Source organism: Chlorocebus sabaeus, chromosome 10 (assembly GCF_047675955.1).
Source record: "Chlorocebus sabaeus isolate Y175 chromosome 10, mChlSab1.0.hap1, whole genome shotgun sequence".
In the NCBI taxonomy this organism is placed as follows: domain Eukaryota; kingdom Metazoa; phylum Chordata; class Mammalia; order Primates; family Cercopithecidae; genus Chlorocebus; species Chlorocebus sabaeus.
The window spans coordinates 95,493,167-95,515,527 of record NC_132913.1 but is presented as its reverse complement, the minus strand read 5'-3'; the positions used below and the strand labels follow the sequence as shown (position 1 = coordinate 95,515,527).

At 40.8% G+C, this 22,361-nt stretch overlaps 1 protein-coding gene across 5 annotated transcripts in view; it reads left to right on the top strand.

Moving 5' to 3' along the window:
* The window catches only part of PLEKHM3 (pleckstrin homology domain containing M3), a 203,323-nt gene that overhangs the window by 14,934 nt on the left and 166,028 nt on the right, over positions 1–22,361 (top strand). For all 5 annotated transcript variants that reach the window (XM_007966037.3, XM_038001652.2, XM_038001653.2 and 2 more), the window contains one exon: positions 9,714–10,642. In XM_007966037.3, the coding sequence (XP_007964228.1) occupies positions 10,033–10,642 (610 nt within the window). In that variant the 5' untranslated portion in view covers positions 9,714–10,032. The remainder of the gene's footprint in view (positions 1–9,713; positions 10,643–22,361) is intronic.

Sequence of the window (22,361 nt, the reverse complement as noted above, 5' to 3'; positions counted from 1 at the left end):
CATGGTGGTTGTACTAGCTTACATTCCCACCAGCAGTGTAGAAGTGTTCCCTTTTCTCTACATCCATACCAACATCTATTTTTTTAAATTTTTTAATTAAAAAATTAAAATTTTAAAACATCCAAGAATGGCAGGAGTAAGGTGTTATCACATTATGGTTTTGATTTGCATTTCCCTGATCATTAGTGATGTTGAGCATTTTTTCATATGTGTGTTGGCCATTTGTTATCAAGCACTTTATAAGCTTTATTCTAAACCATTCATGTGAAAAATGATTATTTTCTGTAAAAACCAAGTGATTTTTTCCTGAGATTACCTCAGTTTTAGGAGTTTTGTGAGATAATTAGATAAACACAGTCCTGTATTGAATTTAGAAACACAACCTCTATTACTCAGGCTCAAGTGGAGGATTCTAAATAGTTATATGAACTGATGACATCTTTAAGTCTACTTCCCCAGCCCTTTTTGGGTATCTTGCATATTTGGTCTCACTGTACTTCCTTGTTGTTACATTCACTGTTGCAGTCAGCCACACTAGCTGGCTTGGCTCTGATGGTACCTACTTGTACCTCAGCAGTTACTCCTGTTGCAGTTGGAGGCTGATATATGGTTTTTATCATGGAAGTTTTTGCCTTCTTCCTCTCAGTCCCAAGATAAAGCTAATTCAAGTGGCTCCTTTGTTTTCTAGTCAATGTTCTCTGCCATGGAGGCAAAGGGAGATGGAAAACATCAAGTCTGCATTTGTAGACATTTCATAACTGAAGTTTGTGTCCTCCTGCTTTGTTTCTAAGAGCAGGACATACTGGATCTCTGGTGGTTTTTATGAAAATGGGCTTCCCAGCCAGAAGCTTTGGCTTTCCAATTTGACATCAAGGTGCAGTAACACTGCTGCCTTCAGTCGCAAAGCAATCTGAGATTTAAAGTGCCATGCTTATATTTAGTTAGGTTTCTGAGGCAGCAAATGTCTCAATGATTTTGCAGGTGGCAAACAATAAACATGTGCAGAGATGTACTGAAAAATGCTTTAAGTGGATTGTTGGGGCTATTTCAAAGGGACCATCTCATCACTGGTGTTGTAAAGAGCTTGAGCTCTAAGTTGTTGGAAAATGAACCCAGCCAAGTTGCTGATATTGTAGTGGTTCACAGGACAATTCCTAAGTAATGCAAAGGTGCTTTGGTTTCTATAAAAGGTCTGAGTGAGGTTTTTGCTACCTGATCTTTGCCATGTTATTTTTAAGCCCAGGTTTTATTAGCTAGGAAGCGTTTTCTACCAAGAAAAAAATGTAAAAGTTTCAGTTCAACATAACGTTTTGGAAAGTATGTCAAATTTTACTGTAACGAGCGTATAAGGAATTCAAATATAATTTTGCCAGGAAACTAGAGTGGTATATATACTTACAGATGTTAGTGGCTTAAAAATATACTGTTTATTCAGTTATTCATTCAACAAATGCTTACTAAGTACCCACTGTGTACTAACCACAGTTCTAGACCCAGTGAGAGTTATACAAATGGAAGAGGGCAGAATTGCTGCTTTCAGGTTCCTCTAAGTCCAGTAGGTAGGCGTGTTACTTGATATCAGGCAGTTTACTTGATATAATGGAACTTCCTCATTTGTAATATGAGGGTGATAGTACTCACATTATACATTTTGGGGCTTAGAGATAAGAAATACCAAGCAACATACCTGGCACAAAATAGGCTTTTGATAACTTGTAATTATTGTCATCGTTGTCATTTGAGAGGGAACATGCAGCGTGCAGTATATGTTATGGGGGAGGCACCAAAGATATTCTGTGGCAGTTTAAAGAAAGAACAGACCATTTTAGGATCAGGGACCCAAAAAAGCTTGCGGAAGAGGTGGCATTTGAGCTGGGCCTTGAATAATAGAATTTCAGTAGGTTGAGGTGGGAAGAGGGTATTTCAGAGATAACTGTAAACCTTTCCTGAAATAACTGGAATAGCATAACATTTGAGCAACTGCATTCAGTTTGGAGGTAAAGAGTGTGTGAATTGAAGTAGAAAGTTGGAATGGCAAACTAGCCCAAGATTGTGAAAGGCCTAGAATGTCAGATTAAAGAGTTGAACCTTATTGCCAATGGGAGCTTCATCGAAGGGTTTCCCTGGTGCCCAGCACAGTGTCCAGCCCATAGTAGGCAATCAGCAAATACTTATTGAATAAATAAATGAGTGTAATTTTAGACAAATGGAGCTTAGTAAGCCAGGTGGAAATGTCTTACAAATAGCCGGGAACATAGGACCAGAATTCAATTCTGAGATTGAGACTGAAGGTGGAAATTTGAACAGCATGCATGTAGAAGAAGTTATTGGAGTTGCACATGTGGATAAATTGATCTAAGGAGAACATCATGTAGCTCTAGCCAGAGAAGAAACTCGGACAACGCCCCCATTTGATGAGACCAGGAAGGGAAGGAAGAAGATGGAGACTAAGTGGGTAGAAATGAGAAGAAAATTTCAGTGAATGTAGTACCCTGGGAAGAAACTTTTAAGAAGGGGCTGGTTAACAGCACAAGGAGGTTAAGGACTTTGGAAAACACTAATGGCTGTGTAACAAGGAGGTCCTTTGGTAGCTATAGAAGAGAAGTTCCATTGAGTGAGGTCTTGTGTCAGGTTGTAAGGTATAAGTAGGCACAGCACTCCCTGGGACATTTCTTTTTGTCTATTTTTTTTTTTTTTTGGCAAGGTTAGTATTTACTGGTATTTGATTTTTTTGGTGCATACATTTAAACAAACAGTGTACTCAAACTGTATAGTTTTTGATTCCAATTAAATATTAGACAAAAGTACACCTACCTATTGATTTACTTTGACTGAGTTATGAGATCATGACTGATTTTTATTTCCTTTTCCATGTCTGTCACTATTTTCCAGAGTTTCTACAAGTATTTATTACTTTTAGAACTGGAAAAAAATTATATAGATTATTTTTATTTATTTATTTATTTATTTTGAGACAGGGTCTCACTCTGTCGCCCAGGCTGGCGCGTAGTAGTTCAATCACAGCTTACTGCAACCTCCAACTCCTGGGCTCAAGGGATCCTCTTGCCTTAGCCCCCTGAGTAGCTGGGACTACAGGCACATGCCACCACACCTGACTAATTTTTAATTTTTTGTTTTTTTTTTCTTTGAGATAGAGTCTCACTCTATTACCCAGGCTGGAGTGCAGTGGCTCAGTCTTGGCTCACTGCAGGCTCTGCCTCCCGGGTTCACGCCATTCTCCTGCCTCAGCCTCCGGAGTAGCTGAGACTACAGGTACTTGCCACCACGCCCGGCTAGTTTTTTCTGTTTTTAGTAGAGACGGGGTTTCACCATGTTAGCCAGGATGGTCTCGATCTCCTGACCTCGTGATCTGCCCACCTCGGCCTCCCAAAGTGCTGGGATTACAGGCATGAGCTACCGCACCCAGCCTATTTTTAATTTTTTGTTTGTAGAGAAAGGGGCTCACTGTGTTGCCTAGGCTGGTCTTGAACTCCTGGCCTCAAGTTATCCTCCTGCCTCAGCCTCCCAAAATGCTGGGATTACTGGTGTGAGCTACCACCTCCAGCCCACATTATTTTTTTAATGGTATGCTCTTTATGTATTGTGGCAATAGTCTTCTCTTTCATTTAAACTTAGATATAATGTAGCCATTTAATGTTTGCTCCAAACCTATGAAAATGGGATTCCATCTGTGTTTCTAGCTGTCTGTTTCATCTGATAGCCTTCTGAGCTCTTTTTATGAGGTCCACCCTGGCACCATTTCCTTTTCTGCTGCTTGTGGCATGCCTGTGCTCCATCCACATCCTTACATCACCATGTAGCCTTGTGGTCCAGAAAGGCCATATTACTAGGGGCAGATCCTCTTGTGGTGTATCCTTCACATTATGTAACTCTTAAAAAATTCTCAGTCAGCCACAACTTTAAACCAAAGTGAAGACCAGGTGAGCACCCTCAATGTGGACCATCCTTGTAATCACCTTTGGCTCTTATTTTTGCAAATTGATGGACAGACATAAGTTGTCCTAGGTATCTTTGCCATTGCAATTTTCTTCCCAGTCCAGCTGCTTCTAAAATAATGTGGCCCTCATAATATTCTGAGTCACTTAGCTAAGAAGGAGGAAGTCGGTGCTTTTACTATCCAGCTCAGGAGGACACGGCATCTCTGTGTGAGTCAGGGTAGAATTATTACTCATAAGTGCTTCTGTCTCTGTGTGGGAGAACTACTGTATTCATCCTGTTAATTAGCCTTGCATAACGATCATGTAAACAACAGATTTCTTAGTTAGGAAATAGCAATACACTGATTCGTTTTGACGCATGCATAGGATTCTTTGGGTTGAGCTCTTTTATTTCCTCAATTTCTCAATCTATTAAATAGGGGAAATACTGCTTCTTACAGAAAGGGCATTCTATACAAATATAAGATAAAATGCCTATAGGTCACTGAGTTTGGCTGAAAGGCAGTGTATTATAAATAGTTCGTTGCTGACTTTGCCTTTGTTGAACTGACAGACCTTTGTTGGACTTCCAGGGAGAGATGAGGAACACGTGGTTGTTGAATGGGTGAGGTCCGGTGGAGTGCTCCATAATGATGTAGCAGTTTACATTTGTAAAGGCATGTTGGAGCAGCTACCTAGTGAATGATCCACACGCAAAGCAATTTGATATTAGCAACTCTGTGGGATACAGGTAGCTGAGTAAGGCATGCAGAGGTTAAATGGTTTGCTAGAGGCCACCCAGCAAGTGAGTGGTTGAGCCAGATTTAGAACACAGTTCTAATTAGCTCCTGATTTCCAATTTTGTACTGAGGCAAACCACACTGCCCCCACATACTGATCTTATTCCCTTCACTTTGTCAGACGAAGGTCCCCTTTATATTTTGACCTATCTGAATGTATTATTATATTTTGATTAATTTCAAAACCAAATGAGGCAAGCTAGTAAGAAGTACTCAATTATAGAAATTAAACTTGACATCAGACTCTTGTACTGTAGTGAATTTGAGAGCTATAGAGCTCAGGAAAAAGATGAAATTCCAAAGAGTAAGGTTGGAAGACAGAGCCTAAAAGAATGAAGACAGAGAGTATATAGGAGGATAAGTAAGAAGGGCATGGTGTCTGCAGTCAAGTAGCTCAGAGTTTAGAGTAGGATCTAGAGAGATTAGCTGATATTTCAGTACAATGTGGCAAACCCAGGGTGCTATGAGAGCCTGAGCAATTAGGAAAAGCTCCCCAGCTTGGACAAAAGCATGGAGGAGTAAAATAACAAGGTGGGTGGTGTCAGGCCTCTGAGCCCAAGCTAAGCCATCATATCCCCAGCGACCTGCGTGCAGTGTATATCCAGATGGCCTGAAGCAACTGAAGATCCACAGAAGTGAAAATAGCTTAACTGATGACATTCCACCATTGTGATTTGTTTCTGCCCCACCTTAACTGATCATGTACTTTGTAATCTCCCCCACCCTTAAGAAGGTTCTTTATAATCTCCCCCACCCTTAGGAAGTTTCTTTATAATTCTCCCCACTCTTGAGAATGTACTTTGTGAGATCCACCCCCTGTCCCCAAAACATTGCTCTTAACTCTACCACCTATCCCAAAACCTGTAAGAACTCATGATAATCCCACCACTTTTGCTGACTCCTTTTTCGGGCTCAGCCCACCTGCACCCAGGTGAAATAAACAGCCATGTTGCTGACACAAAGCCAGTTTGGTGATCTCTTCACATGGACACGTGAAACAGGTGGGTGTTGGTGAAGAACTTTAACTTGGAGAAGTGGATAGGTCATGAGGCACTCTCTTATGCAACACAACAGCAACACATTTGTTCAACACGTGTCTAGTACGTGTGTATGTGTGCATGCACTCCAAACGCTATTCCATGTATTGAGGGTACATTAGTGAACACAATGAACACAAATTCCTGGACTCGTAGAGCTTATATTTTAGTGGAGAGAAATACTAAATGTTAAATAAGTCAATTAAATGGTATGTTAGAAGGTGGTAAATGCTTAAGGAAAAAGGGTACCTCAAGCCAGGTGATCAAGGTTAACGTGAACAGTAGTAAGTCATGTTCATAGTATATATCCTTAATATTATATGATGACAGTGACACTTCAAAAACATATAGCCCTGGGTTAGTGATGAGAAAAACATCAAACAAATCCAAAATGAGGGACATTCTATGAAATACCTGACTAGTACTCCTCAAAACTGTCAAAGACATCAAAAAAAGGTAAAGTCTGAGACACTATCATAGCCAAGACAAGGCCCAAGAAACATGACAACTAAATGTCATGTGGTATCTTGTATAGGATCCTGGAATAGATAGAGGACGTTAGGGAAATTTGAAGAATTTTGAAGAAAGTATAACAAGTTAATAATGATGTAACAATATTGGTTCATTAATTGTGAAAAATGTATCATACTAATGTAAGATGTTACATAGAGGAAACTGAGCATGGGGTATATAGAAACTGAGTGTATTATCTTTGTAATAATTCTATAGATATAAAACTGTTGACCGGGAGTGGTGGCTCATGCCTGTAATCCTAGCACTTTGGGAGGCCAAGGCGGGCAGATCACCAGAGTTCAAGAGTTCGAGAGCAACCTGGCAACATGGGGAAACCCCGTCGCTACTAAAAATAAAAAAATTAGCCAGGCATGATGGCGGACGCCTATAAGCCCTACTACTCAGGAGGCCGAGGCAGGAGAATTGCTTAAACGCAGTGGGCTAGAGGTTGCAGTGAGCTGAGATCATGCCACTTCACTCTAGCCTGGGCGAAAGAGCAAAACTCCGTCCAAAACAAAAACAGAAACAAACAAAACTGTTTTAAAATGAAAAGTTTATTTAAACGAAAGCAGAGTAAGGGAGATCAAGAGTCTAGGGCAGAGAAGGGCATTATGATTTTAAAGAGGGTGGTCAGGGAGGGTCATATGAACAGTTAGCTAAGGAGAGAGTTGTCCATGTTGGGGTGTCTGGGGGAACAGCAATGCAAAGGCCCTGAGGTGAAAACTTGCCTGCATGTTTAAGAGCATGAAAGTGCTCATAGGGCCTCTTGCCTTCTTTGGGCCTCAGTGGCTTCTTCTATGAAATACTAAGGTTGAAAAGATAATCCCAAAGGCCAGTTTCCTTGTCTAACAGTCTATTTAGACCATGTGGGTTAGAAGTATTCCACCAACCAGCATGGCCAACAATGGTTATATACATTCTTTTTTTTTTTTCTTTGAGACAGGGCCTCACTGTGTTGCCCAGGCTGGAGTGCAGTTGTGCGATCTCAGCTCACTGCCACCTCCGACTCTCTGGTTCAAATGATCCTCCCACCTCAGCCTCCTGAGTAGCTGGGACTACAGGTGCACACCACCATGACTGGCTCATTTTTGTATTTTTAGTAGAGATGAGGTTTCACCATGTTGGCCAGGCTGGTCTCGAACTCTTGGTGGATCAAGTGATCTGCCTGCCTCCCAGAGTGCTGGGATTACAGGCATGAGCCACTGCACCTGGCCTGTTATATACTTCTAACCAGCCTGCAAATACCAAGCCAGAAGCATAAAAAATAATGTATCTAGATAGTTCGATAAATTAAAAAAAAGAGAAAGAAACAATTACTTTGAAGGTTATTTACACTTTCTCTGTCATGAGTAAAGACTGAATTTGAAACATTGGATGAGAAAAGGAATATCAATAATCTTCAGTGAACAACTTAATACTCTGAACCTTGGAGCCTCTTATACATTGGGAAACTTGTACTTTGTTTATGTTCATTTCAGTTTTTAGTAAGGAAAGAATGAAAAGTTTTAAGATTTATTGTATTTATGTATATTTCTGTCTCTGGTATACAAGATGAAATTGAAAAATATCCCAAGTTTCAAAATTATAGAAGCACTAAAACCCTGTTACACAGTTGGAGAGACTGAAGGTTTGACTTTAGACTCAGAAAAAATAACCCTGTTTACAGCTAGAAATGTTTTATAACTAGTATATAGTTCTAAAAATAAATCTATGCCTTGCTTCATGAAGTACTAACATAATAAATATCAAAATATGTAAAAGTAGACAAATTCATAGTCATTATCACTTTGCAGGAGGTTCTATAGAGATCCTATGAACTGCAAACCTCCTTGATACATCTAAAATAAAGGTCTGTATATATGAGTTTAATTTACATGTGTTAAGCTAAGTAGATTGGTGCTGTTGATATAAATGTAATGGTTTAATGACCTAAGTGGAAAAAATGAATTTAACCATAAAAATTGTGAAGTTTTTACAAAGAAACCACGTCTATGTACATTTGTGACAACATGTATGTATTAGTCCGTTTTCACGCTGCTGATAAAGATATACCCCCTAGACTGGGCAATTTACAAAAGAAAGACTTTTACTGGACTTACAATTCCACATGGCTGGGGAGGCCCCACAATCATGGTGGAAGGTGAACAGCATGTGTCATGTGGCAGGAGACAAGAGAAGAACTTGTGCAGGGAAACTCCTCTTTTAAAACTATCAGATCTTGTGAGACTTATTCACTATCACAATAACAGCACGGGAAAGACCTGCCCCCATGATTTGATTACCTCCCACTGGGTCCCTCCCACAACACGTAGGAATTCAAGATGAGATTTGGGCGGGGACACAGCCAAACCATGTCAATATATAATGGTGTTGCTAGTTGCCTAGTTTTGCCTACTTGTAAGTAGTTAAGGATTTAAAAAGTCCTTGCCTAGTTGTTTTATTTGTTTTTGTTTTTTGTTTTTTTTTTTTTGGTAAAGGTACAAAGGTATATGTGATAGTTGGACACTTGAAATGTGATTAGTGTAACTGAGGAAATTTGATTTTACTAAATTTAAATTTGAATGGTCATAATGGCTGCTGTCTACTGTACTGGACAGCATCACTGTCAAGGTCTGCTCTAATTTGGCCCGGCCTTGGTAATCTAGTATTTGAAAGCGTGGGTTACTACTTATGTAGGATTCTTTCTGCCCAGGTAGAGATATAAGGTTTGGAACTTGAGTTCTGTAGAGACAAAAGGATGAACTCAAGCCTGCCACTCAGGCCGTGACTTCACCTTAAGCTCTTAGACACCCTGCAGACCGGACCCATACTCTGAGGCCAATCCTGGAAGTCTCGGGAAGTTTGGAGCCTGAAACCCTAAGAATGCCAGAGCAGTTCTGAAGTCCAGAGTCATCATCAAGCATTATATAATCTAAGTCTAAGAAGCACAAGCACAGTCACATTTGGATTTAAAGAAAGGGCAGAACCTTCTTCTCTGCTTCCGTGTGGCACCTTTAAACCCAGCAAATCATCAGTGCCTTCAAAGTTGGTGAAAGGACTTAGGCATTTATGACTTTTAGACTGATTACAATATAGGCCCAGTCACAGAATTCCTAGTCTCTTTTGCTTACTATTTTAGGTCAGCATATCAGAGATTTGCCAGGGCAGTCTTTTCACAAATGCTCTCAAAGCATTTTCTCTGTGTGAGTAAAAGCTATTGACCTTAATTCCTCTTATCAAGTGCTCCTCCCTGCTCCGTTTAAGTTTTTATCCGAAGCGGGTAGTGATACGTATTGCTGACAATGGCACTTCTGTGTAGGTGTTGTCTGCCTTTGTGCTTGACTGCCATAGAACGGGTGTAGAAGTGGGAAAGCAATTTGGCAGGTTTGTGTACTGTAGAATACAATGAACCATGTGCCAACGTTATCCTGTTTATTTTCTTCCAGGAAATCAAGGATTGGCGTGGCGTTGCTTTGACAAGTACTTCCTGTTGTCTTCACAGAGGTCTTGCTGAAGAATAATCTTAAAGGAACATTTGGTCTCCCTATACATCTGTTAATGTCCATTAGCTAGTAGCAAATGCTTTTAATTACTGGGAAAACATCAACCACCTTTGTGTTTGGCCTGCTCCAGGAAGCCCAATGAAGGTTTCTTCCAGTTGTTTCCATAGCTGTATTGCTGAAGCACCCTTCTTGGTTGGGTGAATGTTCATGAAGCCATTTCTGGAACCAGCTTAGGAGGCTGAGGCCTCCTGGAGCCTGTGACATGGAAGCTTTGGAAGTGGATGATATCAGCCCGGCCTTAGAAGTTACGGAGGAGTTCTTTAGTACTTTGGATAGTAAGCTAGAAAAGGCTGTGCAGCAAGCAGAGGTTTATGGGATCCAGGAAGTCCCTGAACTGGTGGGGCATGAGGTACTCAGTAACATAACAGACAATGGTGCTATGAGAAATGTCACCTCCTTGGGCAAGGGGGGCATGATTTGGGACCACTGTAAGAGCAGGCTCTTAGAAACCAAAGCTCAAAATGTCTTCCCAGCCAAAGAACAGTTTATGGTCCAGAGAGGGACAACCCCAGATAATCTTTCCTGGATGGAACAAAAGGAAGCATCAACCTTTAATTTTTTCAATATCTGTCAGCGTCGGAGGGACCGACCTCGTTCTGTAAATGACTTACTGGATGAGACCTCAACTTTCAAGCCAGGGCATGCTCGATCACGATCAGATATTACCCAAGTGGACTGGAGGGTGGTCCTCAAAACCACGCCTCTGCAGCAGCAGCAACAGCAGCAGCCATTGCTTCAAGGCCCACACGTCACCAGGCCATCTTTTCTGTTACCCTTACCAAATAAGATAGAAGATGCTCAAGGAAATACCGGTATGTTTTTAAATTTTATTTATTTATTTCCTTTTTTTTTTTTCTTTTGGGGCTGTGACTCAGATAAGCTTATATGTTTTTATATCTGACTTCTACTGAATCATTGTTGATTTTTCCTTTGTCTCTCTTAATCTGCCTCACGAGAATCTTAACGCTCCAGCATCCATATCTGGCCTTGCTTATCTAAGCTCCCTCTTCCATTTTCTTGTGTACTTTACCAGGCCTCAAGTCAACAGTCTTAGTATCTTCCTAAGAGGTATTCAGTGAAAAGACAATTATGGTAAATTCTCCCTTTCTAATCTTGTATGTTAGAATCAGAATACTCTCATAGTTAATGTATTAATAGTATTTTCCTGTGCACATTGTATGATACTGCCTATTCTTACAGTAGATCGTACGTTGGGCTGAGCCTATGCTAGGAAGGATTTAAAGATGTGTGAAGACACAATCCCTGCCCTAAAGAACTTTTCATCTAGCTGAGGGGATCCAACACCAGCAAAGACTCAAGAAGGTACTTGGTAATGAGAGACAGTAGATGGGCCATTGAAATGTGTGGGAGGGGCTTTCATTTTACTGTCCATATAAGAGTGAGTGGCAGTGACCATAAGAGGACAGAAGAAGGAGAAGACACTGTGGGTTGGGCTTCTCAGGAAGGGCTTGGCATACAAGGGGACATGGAACCTGAGCTACATCTGGAAGGACACTAAGATGCAGACAGAGCATCACAGGACATGGCACTTGGTCAGGGTTACAATGTAAACAAAGGTGGGGAGAAGGGCGTGCAGAAGAGAGCAAGCAGACCCTGGCAAGTAGAGCAAAGGACCCTGTAGCCAGCAGTGACAGGAAATGGCTGGAGAGGGTGGTTAGGTCCTCCCTCATGGCAGAGGGTCTTGAATTTCCTTTCTCCTCATACTTTATTCACGTATGTGTGCACATGAATACGTACTAATGAACTTGCTCTTCTGTGAGACACAACAAACTCTCTTCCATTTTCCCCAGAATTTCTTTTGAGATAATCTCATTTATACAGGCTATCAATTTTTGTTACTAATGACTCTCAGTCACCCTACTCAACCTTTAATGTAGATGGCTTCTACTCAATTAACTGGGAGACCATTTTTGGTACTTCACTGCTGTTTCAGTATTACTTCAATTTCTATCATTGCATGGTATTCTATTGATGCGTTCAACATTTTAATTATAAAAATTAGCTTATAAGTGTAACCCAAGGCAAGGATATAGTTTAGTATGTCTGTTAAGGAAACGCAGTGTTCCTGAAATTCATCCTTTTCAAATCCTTTATTTTTTACACTCTAATTCATGACTTGTAATTCCTTGTCTTCTCTGCTATGCTCTCACCAGTCTTACATCTAACCAAGGGTAGTGACCACGGGAGTGAAAAGAAAAGGACATTATATATATTTTTTTCTTCTTTTAAAATCCGTTTTTTTTAGAGACAAGGTCTTGTTGTCTCCCAGGCTGGAATACGATGGTGTAATTGTAGCTCATTGCAGCCTCAAACTCTCGGGCTCATGGGATCCTCCAACATCAGCCTCTCAAGTAGCTGGGACTACAGGCAGGCCTGGCTAATTTTTTCAGGTTTTTTTAGAGATGGGGTCTTGCTATGTTGCTATGGCTGGTCTTGAGTTCCTGTGCTCAAGCAATCCTTCCATTTCAGCCATCCAAGTAGCTGGGATTACAGGCATGAGCCACCACACCTGGCTAAAAAAAGGATATTTTAAAGCACAGTACTTGATGACTGATTAGATATTAAGGGACATGGCTGGGCATGGTGGCTCATGCCTGTAATCCCAGTACTTTGGGAGGCTGAGGCAGGCGGATCATTTGAGGTCAGAGACCAGTCTGGACAACAAGGCAAAACCCTGTCTTTACTAAGAACAAAAATTAGCTGGGCTTGGTGGCACGCTCCTGTAGTCCCAGCTACTTGGGAGGCTGAGGCATGAAAATCGATTGAACCTGGGAGGTGGAGGTTGCAGTGAGACCGCGCCACTGCACTCCAGCCTGGGTGACAGAGGGAGACTGTCTCAAAAAAAAAAAAAAAAAGATGTTAAGGGACATACAAGTTGCTGTAAGCCCAGTGCCTAGCAGAATGATAGCTTTGCCTTGAGCTCATGTACAAGCAGTTGCACCTTCTGATTAGCAAATAACCTCAGTAGTTTTTTTGGTTTCTTGGCATTCATTTAGGTTTTTAATCACAAAGCCTCCTTAACCATCCTAAATCCCTGGTGTAGCCCAAGTTAAGAGGGTGTCATATTTCCAATTTTATTTTTCCTAGCTTGTTTTGATTGTAAATACAAGAACTCAACCTTTCTTAGGCTCTCTAAAGATCTGAACTGCTCCTTTGAGTGCTCTACAGACCATGATAATTATTTAATTCTCATGTTTAAAAAAGTTTAATATTAAATTATGTTGAAATATGAGAACTGAGTGGTATTTTGAAAAGTCAACTGTAACAAATGGCATTTGCAAGTATCAATATAATATATTCTGACCACCATTTATTTATTTATTTTTAAATTTTTTTCCAACAGGGTCTCACTTAGTTGCCCAGTTTGGAGTGCAGTGGTGTAAATTATAGTTCACTGCAGCCTCAGTCTCCCAGGCTCATGCAATCCTTCCACCTCATATAGCTAGGACTACAGGCGTGTACCACCATGCCTGGCTAATTTTTTATTATTATTATTTTTAGTAAAGACAAGGTCTTGCTATGTTGCCCAGGCTGGTCGCAAACTCCTGGGCTCAAGCAATCCTCCTACCTAGGCCTCCCAAACTGTTGGGGTTACGGGCGTGAGCCACTGCTCCCAGCTATTGCCACCTTTTAGTCATCCAGGAGATAGCAAATGTGGGTAAATGGCATGCCAAGTTTTTGACACCTTTTCTTTCTGGCATTCTCTGGAGAGCAGGCAAGATAAATCATGTTCCTATTGCCCATCAGTTGAAGGGCAGGGGCAAGCAGTGGCCACCCATTTTCAGGCTGCAGTTCTAGATTGCATGGCTGATCACTTATTCTCACAAGCTGGTATTCTCACAAGCATTCGTGGAGGGGTGTGCCAATATCCAGGTGCCTGCTAGTCAAAATCAGCCAAGATCTCTGAGTAAAATTTACTTTAAAACCTTTTAAGTTAGTAATCCAAACTGAAGAAAGACTCATTGTTTCTCCTGAGGAATATGCCAAAAGCAGAGGGAGGCAGTGCAATACCTTGGCTAGAGCTGGAGGTAAGGACCCAGGAGATTTGGGGTCAGGTAAGACCTCTTCCTTGAGCTGCAGACTCGCATCTCCAACTGCCTGGTGAGCATTTTTGTTGGAATGTACCACAGGCACCTCAAATTCAAAGTGTCTCAAATGACTCATAATCCTCCTTTCTCCCACTCCTGCTGTTCTCAGTTAACAAGGGTTAATGAAAGGCTGGGGGCTCCTCAGAAGAAATAAAATTTTGTCAGTGGGTTTCTTTTGACGAGGTTTTGTGTCTAGCCCAGTCATTCTGTTACTTGCGGGTGTTATTACTGCATGGTTATGTTTTCTCCAGTTAATGTTCATTTTTTTACCTGGCTCCTTTTCTGAACTCACCTTGAATAGCTTAAAGGCTTATCGAAGTGCGTCTTCCCTCATCTGCTCCTTCTTCCTACCCCACTTCATCCCTTTCCTTCCTCCTGTAACAAGTCAGAGGGTCTTCTTCATCAGGTAGGGCCTCTGCGTCTTCTGTCTCAATTGGTGATGAATAATCAGGCTCTTGAGCCTTTCTGAGGATAAATGCTGTTTTGGGTACATAAAGCAAATTGGGCTCAGGTATAATGAGCGCTGTGGGTAGCTAGGGTGTAGCAGCTATTTTGCTAATAGGGAAGCCTGGTCTGAAGGAGGCCTTCTGGTCAAACAAAGTAGCATATTTGTTAGAAACACTGACTCTAAACCTAGACTGCTAGAGTTTCCAACTTTGCTCTAGTACTTACTAGTTGTATAACATAGGGCAGGTTTCTTAATCACTCTGTACCCCCATGTTAATTTTTTTTTTTTTTGGGGACATAAAGTATCAGGTAATGGTAGTACTGACCTCAATTTCTTGTGGTCATTAAATGGGTTAAAACATCTACAGTGCTTCTTAGAACCATGTTCAGTATGCTTGAACACTTAATAAAAGTTGTAAACATTGAATGATATGATTGTTACTATTATAAATTGAATTTGAAATCCATCAATGAGAATCAAAGTGACACTAACAAGCACTTCAAGGTTTTTTTTTTTGTTATAAAATGGGCCTCACAATAAATATTTCTTGAAATGAATTGGCCTTCCTGTGGTATACTTTCTCATAGTTATTAACTGGTTTGTTAATGGGAAATAGACCATTCTTTCCCTCTCTCCTACTGATTTGTGATCAGCTACTTAATTGTCATTCACACCAGAGTTTATAGTCACTGATGGAAGCGATTGTTTCTTACCCATTTGTTTTTCTTTCTTTTTAAAGTTACTTTTCACCTGAGAATTTTACCCATTGTTTTATCTTCAGTATCTAACTTAGTGCTTTGAACATGTGCTCAAAAATATGTGCTCGAAAATTTTTTTAATGTAAAATGAGTGTAATCCTGGTAAGAACTAAGCTGATAAATTAAAGACATTAACTTCTTTAGCTGGTTTGTGTCTTTCTAGAAAAAATGACTCCACCCTCTTTTCTGACATCCTCCCTTTCTCCACCTTCACATCAACATTAAGCATTTGTACACACTCTCTGTGAAGCTCTGTAGCAGCAGTAAATACTGAAAAATGAAGATAGGCTTTTGTCTCAAAAGCTGCCCTGATAAGAGAAAATCAAAAATGTGTTCACTTTCCCCTCCCTGACTGTATGTGGCTTATAAAGTGCCCCTAACATTGGAAGAATGTTACTCTGGTCTTGGAGAGCTTGGAGAGCTATTTAGATACCATTTCAGACTCCTGAGTTGCGTTGGCACAATTAAGATTTCCCTTCTTACAGGAATCTGACTGCTGTTTGATGAGCACAAAGCCTGGTGAGATCATTGTGGTTTGCCCTTTAGTCTTTCTGAAGTTGGCAATCATTCGAGATAATTTTATAACGTTTTTCAACTTTTCTCTCTTCCTTAATTGTGTTTCTTTATAGAAGATTATTGCTTTGGATTTGGAGACCACTGCTTTCCTAGAATGGGAAAGGGGTATCTGAGAGCAGAATACATGAACCAGATTAACAGTTTGTTTATTACTGTCAAAGCCAACATCTGAGCACCCAGTGTGTTTGCTCTCAGGGTAAGTGAGAGAGCCCAGGTGGAAAGAGAGGGGAAAAAAAATAATAATGGCAGTGGTAGTGGCAGCTAACACTTTGTTCATTGACAATTTTAAGTGCTTTATAGATAGCAGCTTATTTAATTTATAGAACACTCCTGTGACATGGGTTTTTCATTGGTCCTGTTTTAAGGATGATGAAACTGAGGCACAGGAAGCATAAGTAACTTGTTCGAATTCCCACAGTGAGGGAGAAGTGGAGCCTCAATTTGGATCTAGGCAGTCTTCCTCCGAGTCCAGGCTCTTAACCACTAAGCTGGTGCTGTGCCCTTACTTTGGAAGCTAGTGGTCCTCAGTCTCCACAGCCCTCCACTTTGAAAACCTCATTGGCAGTAAATCCCTATGCGGGTAGTTGGTGGGGATCAGTACAATAATGTTCACTGAACTAAAATTAACCAACTTAGGTATGGTTGAAATTATTTAACACAGAAAGATTTATGTGTGCCTTGTAACTCTATCACTGGTTCAGAAAAACTGAGGCACGCCAAAGCAATCCAGCTAAGCAAGGATTGTTTCCTGTATTTAACTTACTTGCTGAAATACTCGGACACAGAGCTGGTCACAGTTTCTTAGGAGACCAATGAATCCGCAAAAGGAAGACAGTCACTTTGCCTTTCATACTGTTTAATGTTAGCATGGCAACAGCTGAAGTGAACCGACCCCGACGGGTTTGTAAGCATGGAAGGGAGAGCTTTGGGGTTTTGCCCCATTTAAAAAAAAAAGATTATACATTAAGTTCTGGGATACATGTGCAGAACGTGCAGATTTGTTACATAGGTATACACGTGTTTGGCCCATTTTTTAACTGTCTTACATTGGAGATTGCCTTGCCTCAGGCAGAGGCAGACCTAGCTCTGACTTCTTAAGAAGGAATGTTGGCTGTGCTAGTGGATGAAGGTTGCCACCAGTTGATGGGATGTGGCTTTTTTCCTATCTTAAATAGTTAACACCATTTCCATCATCTGAGGATTGAGTAGTTCTGTCTCAGGGTTAAATCATAAAGTGATGATGGGAAGAAATAGATCTAAGGCAAAGTGACAGCAGAGGCAATTATCTCTGAAGAACCTCAAGGTAGGTGGTGGACACCAAAGCTTCCTCAGGATCAGTGCCTCTCCTTACTGCCATCCCAGCGCCTGCTATGCTCTTGGTAGCTATAGCAAGGTATGACTGGGAACCAGCCCTGGGAGTGGGCCCTGATCCTACTACTAGAATGGCTGATTTCTTACAAGTCAACTCCAGAAAATGAAAAAAAAAAAAAAAGAATGGCTGATTTCTAGTCTTAGCACTACTCTTAGTTGTATAAAGACATGCTCTTCACTAGTGTCTGTACTAAACCCTTTTCCCTCTGCATCACTGTTCTCTGTTCTTGTTCATTGAGTAATGACACAATCATAAGCACCAAGGACTTCCCTGTGGGATAAAGAAAACAAGGTCTTAACATTTCAGAATTACAATCTAAACATAAATGTATCATAAGATAAGAACATAAAAAGTCATGTGAACATGTGAACATATATATGAAATATAGGTTATACACACACACACTTATAACAAAGTATAGACACATAGAGCAAGTGAGGCTGTATATAGACAACTTTACTGTCTATTGCGTTTGGTTTACAAACCTACTGAGGCAGGTTAAATTATCTCTATTGTCCTTCCCAACTCCAAAATTATATCATTCTAGGATGTATTTGAACTGACCCTGACTCATGGTTGTGTGGAAGCTAATTACTGTAGTCAGATAATAAAAAATTGTAATGAAAACGTAGGTATGGTTGAAATTATTTAACACAGAAAGATTTCTGTGTGTCTTGTAACTCTACTTCTGGGTGAACCGCTGTTGCAATTTTTAAAATAAAAAAATTTTAAAGACATTCTTTGCATTAGCTACAGAGCTCTGAAACTCAACAAACTGCCAGAATCTAACTTACTTTTCCATTCCTGACTGTGTTCACATTTTCATCTGCTTGGCAAGGGCAGTGGTCAACTGGGCTTTTGTTTCCGTCGGTTTCACTCTCTGCTGACCTGGTACCATCCCTATGCCTGTATTTTCTTGTTCTAAGTACTTCAGGAGAAGGTCTCAAGCAGAGATTTTCTTTAGGGCTAGAAAAACCATGGCAGTAGAGTTTCTTTATCCCAGGTTTTGTGTTAGTCTGTTTCGGTTCCCTTTTTCCCCATCTTTCACTTTTTTTAAAAAAAAGCCAAATTTGGGACTTATACTAAAATGACTGCTTTTTCAATTATGATGTTTCTCAAAAGCCTTGGAGCCAGTAGAGGTGGGAATATTCCTGCAGGCTAAGAACAAGTGAGGTCACCAGGACATGGTCTCTTGCTGAATTTATGATTCACCCTTCAGCAAGATTAGTCAGTACAAAGAAGTTGCTAAAATAGGTCACAGAAAATTGATTTTATATGGTCGTATAGTTTCCATTGGTTACATTATTGAATGTTGGCCTGTGGCAGCTATTTGGAAACCCAATATGCCTCATTGACAGCCCACATTCTGATTCATAACACTTCTCTATGGGAACCTTTGAATCAAAATGTCTGATATTTTTTCCTGGTTGTCCTACTAATTTATTTTTTTTTCTTTTTGGCTAAGGAAAACTATGGTTACTAATTTTATAAACTGCTAAAGTTTTCTTTCTAAAACACAAATCTTTTCATATCACTTTGTTCTCAAAAGTGAACCACAGTTCCCCATTTCTTACAAAATCAAGTGTAAACTTTATAAAGCATCCAGGTATCTTCCCAACCTTATCACCTACACCTTCTTCCTTTTGAGCCTTTTTGCCATTTTTGAAAGTGCCATGTGCTTTAAAGCTCCTGGGCCTTTGCTGCCTCTTCATCCCAGAATACTTTCCCTGCCCTTTTCACTTTCCGAAAGTCCTCCATTATCTTTCAAGGGCCAATTCAAATGCCATATCCTCCCTGGGAGCTTTCCAGATTTTTCTCAATTAAAATTCTTTTTTTTTTCCCCCTTTCACTTTATGTTCCCATGGCACATTTTACTCTGCTGTGCACGATAGATAATTGCTTGTCCATCCATCTCCCATACCAGATTGGAAGTCCTTTGAAGGTATCAGCTGTATTTCAGAAAACTCTGCTGTACCAAGCATGAGCACGTGGAAAGTTGAATTCTGTGTATTGGTGCTTAAAAGTCAGGACAGAATAGTGATGTTTTGTTTTTTATTTAAAATGGAAAGGGCTTCTCTTTCCTTTCTCCTTAGTTACAGCTTGATTCAAGTTGAATGAAGTTTGTTATTATTACTACTGTCAGTAAGACAGTATCACTTAATGAGCGATAATTTTATGCCCAGCTCTGTGCTAAGAAGTGTTCATTCATTATCTTAGTTAATAATCACAACAGTTTAACATAATAGATGATATTATCCTGATCTACAAAGGAGGAAACTGAGGCTTAGAGAAGATGCAACTAGTATGTGGCAGGGCTAGGATTCTAAGCCAAGCCTAACTCCAAGACTGCACATAACCACTGTGTTATACTGCCTCTCCAGCCTGAGGAAGGCTAGGACTCATGCCCTCCACCACAAATAAAACACAGTGTGATCTAGATTTAAAGTCTGGAGGTTGGAGTTCTACTCTCAACTTGCCCACTTTGTGGTATAACCTTGGCCAAGTCATTTTGCTTCCTGGAACCTCTTTCCAAATGTGTTCAGTCAGTTAGAATGCTTTCAGAAGCAAGTAACAAAGTACTCAACCAAAAGTGGCACAAATAGTAAGGCCAAAATAGCATTGTATTTTTTCTTTTATCTAACAGATAACTATTGAGCACTTAGTGAATGTCGAGGACTTATGCAATGAACACTTAACAAGATACCCAGGGGTAGGTGGTCTTGGGGTCATCCAGGACCTACAGGCTTTCCATCTTTTTGCTTTGTTGTCCTTGGTATATTGGTGATTTCTCTTCTCTCCCCTCGTTGGTACAAAGTGGCCACAGCTGCCCCAAGGATCATTTTTTAAAAAATTTTTCCTAACTTCCCAAGTGTGTTCGGATCATTTTCTTAAATACCAACAGTAAAAGCCAGGAAGAAAGAAAGCAGGGCTTCTCTTCTGGGTCTTTTTTCCAGAGGCTCCCAATAGCACCCGCTCCTTGGCCAGAACTGGGTCACATGTCCACCCCTAAGGCAATCTCTGGCAAAGGAAAATAGGCTTATTGTGATTGGATTAAACAAATTATTATTCTTTTCACAGGGCAGGGGAGAGGCCATCTTTCCTGAGCGTATTGCCCCCATACCTGAACAAAATTAGGTTCTGTTGATGAAGGCAGCTGATAGGTTCTGCCTCACATGTAGATGTACTAGTGGAATTTCTAGGATCCCTTCCGGCTCTAAGTCTCTAATTCTGTAGGCTGCATCAAGAAATCGTAATGGAATGCCATTTATGCCTCAAATCCAGCAGCCTCAGTATGGGAGGGTCTTTTATATTTAATTCCTATAGATTGGAGATGTAGAGCCAAAAGCTCACCATGGCAAAGAATAAGCATGGTATGAAAGGTGATGTTTGGAATTGTTTCCTGGGTTAAAAAGCTCAACAAAGGCTAGGGCTTGCCCTCATCACAGAAGACAGAAAAACTCTGCTTTTAAAAAGTTGGGTCTGTGATCTCGTAGTCGGGTTCACACTTGAGAAAAATTGGCCAGGAATGTATTGACTTATGCTCTATCACTGTTGCAAAGAACTGGATAGAAGAGATTATGCTCTTATGCTCTATCACTGTTGCAAAGAACTGGATGGAAGAGATCCCTAAACTGGTATATCTAGCTAATATGTAGCCAGATATGTTACAGGTCTGTTTCCACTAGAGCTGATAGGTAATCTTTTTTCTAGGTTTATGAGGGGAAAATGAATAGAATATCCTCTTTTTACCCAAAAAGAAAGTCTCCAAAGTAGCCATAGAAAAGACTAGTTCATTTCTACCAGAACAAATTTGTTAATAAAAATATCTGTGGAATACCATCTGTGTACTCCACTGGCCAACACTGTAGCAGGGCCTGTGGAGCATATTTAATATGTGCAAGACACAGTCCGGCTTTGGTTCCTGTAGTATCATTCTCTTCATGTTCTTTGCTATGGGCATGTGTGTCAGTGTCATGATTAGTGTGCCCTGATGTGCCTGTGACGAGGAGGACAAAGACCTAACATTAGTTCATTTTTTCCCTTTGTTTCTGGCTTAAACATAGTTGAGTACTATAACATGAAACAAATTGACTTGGAAAACTGTGTTTTATTAACCAGGAATCAAAGAAAAGAGTGATGATTGTGATTCAGAATGCCAGAGGAGTCTTCATTGAGGAAAGGCTATTTCAGCTGAACTTTGAAGGTTGAGCACAAAGTCAAGGTGGAAAGAACACAGCGTATGTATGAGATGGTCAGGAGGCTAACCTAGAACAGGGGGACATTTTGGAGTAGTAGACTGAGACTTTGGAGGACCTTCAAAGTCATACGAATAGACTTACTGTGATATATTTGGCAAGAAGCACCCATACATGTCTTGAGACTCAAGATTAGAGGGTATTTGATAAGAAATGTGGAAGTTGGTGGGGTGAAAGGTGGTGATAGGGTAGCAGGGACCCTCATTTTCAGTGGCCTTATGTGTCCATGTAAAGGGACATCAGCTAGAATGGCACTCTTGGCCTCTCTCCATCCCTTTGCACACTCCACCCATGAGAAGGAGGAGTGACTTATTGGCAAGTTTAGGAGACGAACCAGGTCTAATTCAGCTGCTCTCCTAAGAGCACTAATTCTGGTCCACTCGCCCAGATCTGCTCCTCCATGCCATCCATCAGCCCTTCATGGGCAGTTTCCCAGGAGGGAAGGCCTCTGGCTATCCAGTGATGCTTGTGACTCAGAGGTAAGTCTGTGAAATCCTGGGGTTCAATTTGCTGCTACGCAACTAAGTTGCATCCTCCAACTGGCTGATGTTTCGATCCCCATGTATCTGGCCACCCTCTGTCCGTCTCAATTGGTTCAAAAGTTGGGTGAGGAAAAGGAATGCTCTTCAATGGGTCTCCTCAGGCCCCAGCGGTACATGGAATGATTGGTAGGTGGAAAGAACTAAGGGATGGAAACCAATCAGGTCTGCCAGGCGTCATGATGTGTGATAAGGACTCAAATTAGGGTGATAGTGACAATGAAGAGAAAGTGGGACTTGTGAAAAGGAAAAGAAGGGCCGTAGTTGGGGATAGATGGAGGATAATGGATAAAGGAAAGAGAAAATCTAAGTGAAGGCCCACCATCAGGAATGCTCTTTACCCCTTCCTGCCATCTCTGAATATCAATTCTACCCTCTCTTCAAAGTCTACCTCAGATGCCACCTCCTTCTCAAGACTTTTAAGAACTCCCCAGGCAAAAGCCCTCTCTTTCTTCTCTTGCATGTTAGAAGGC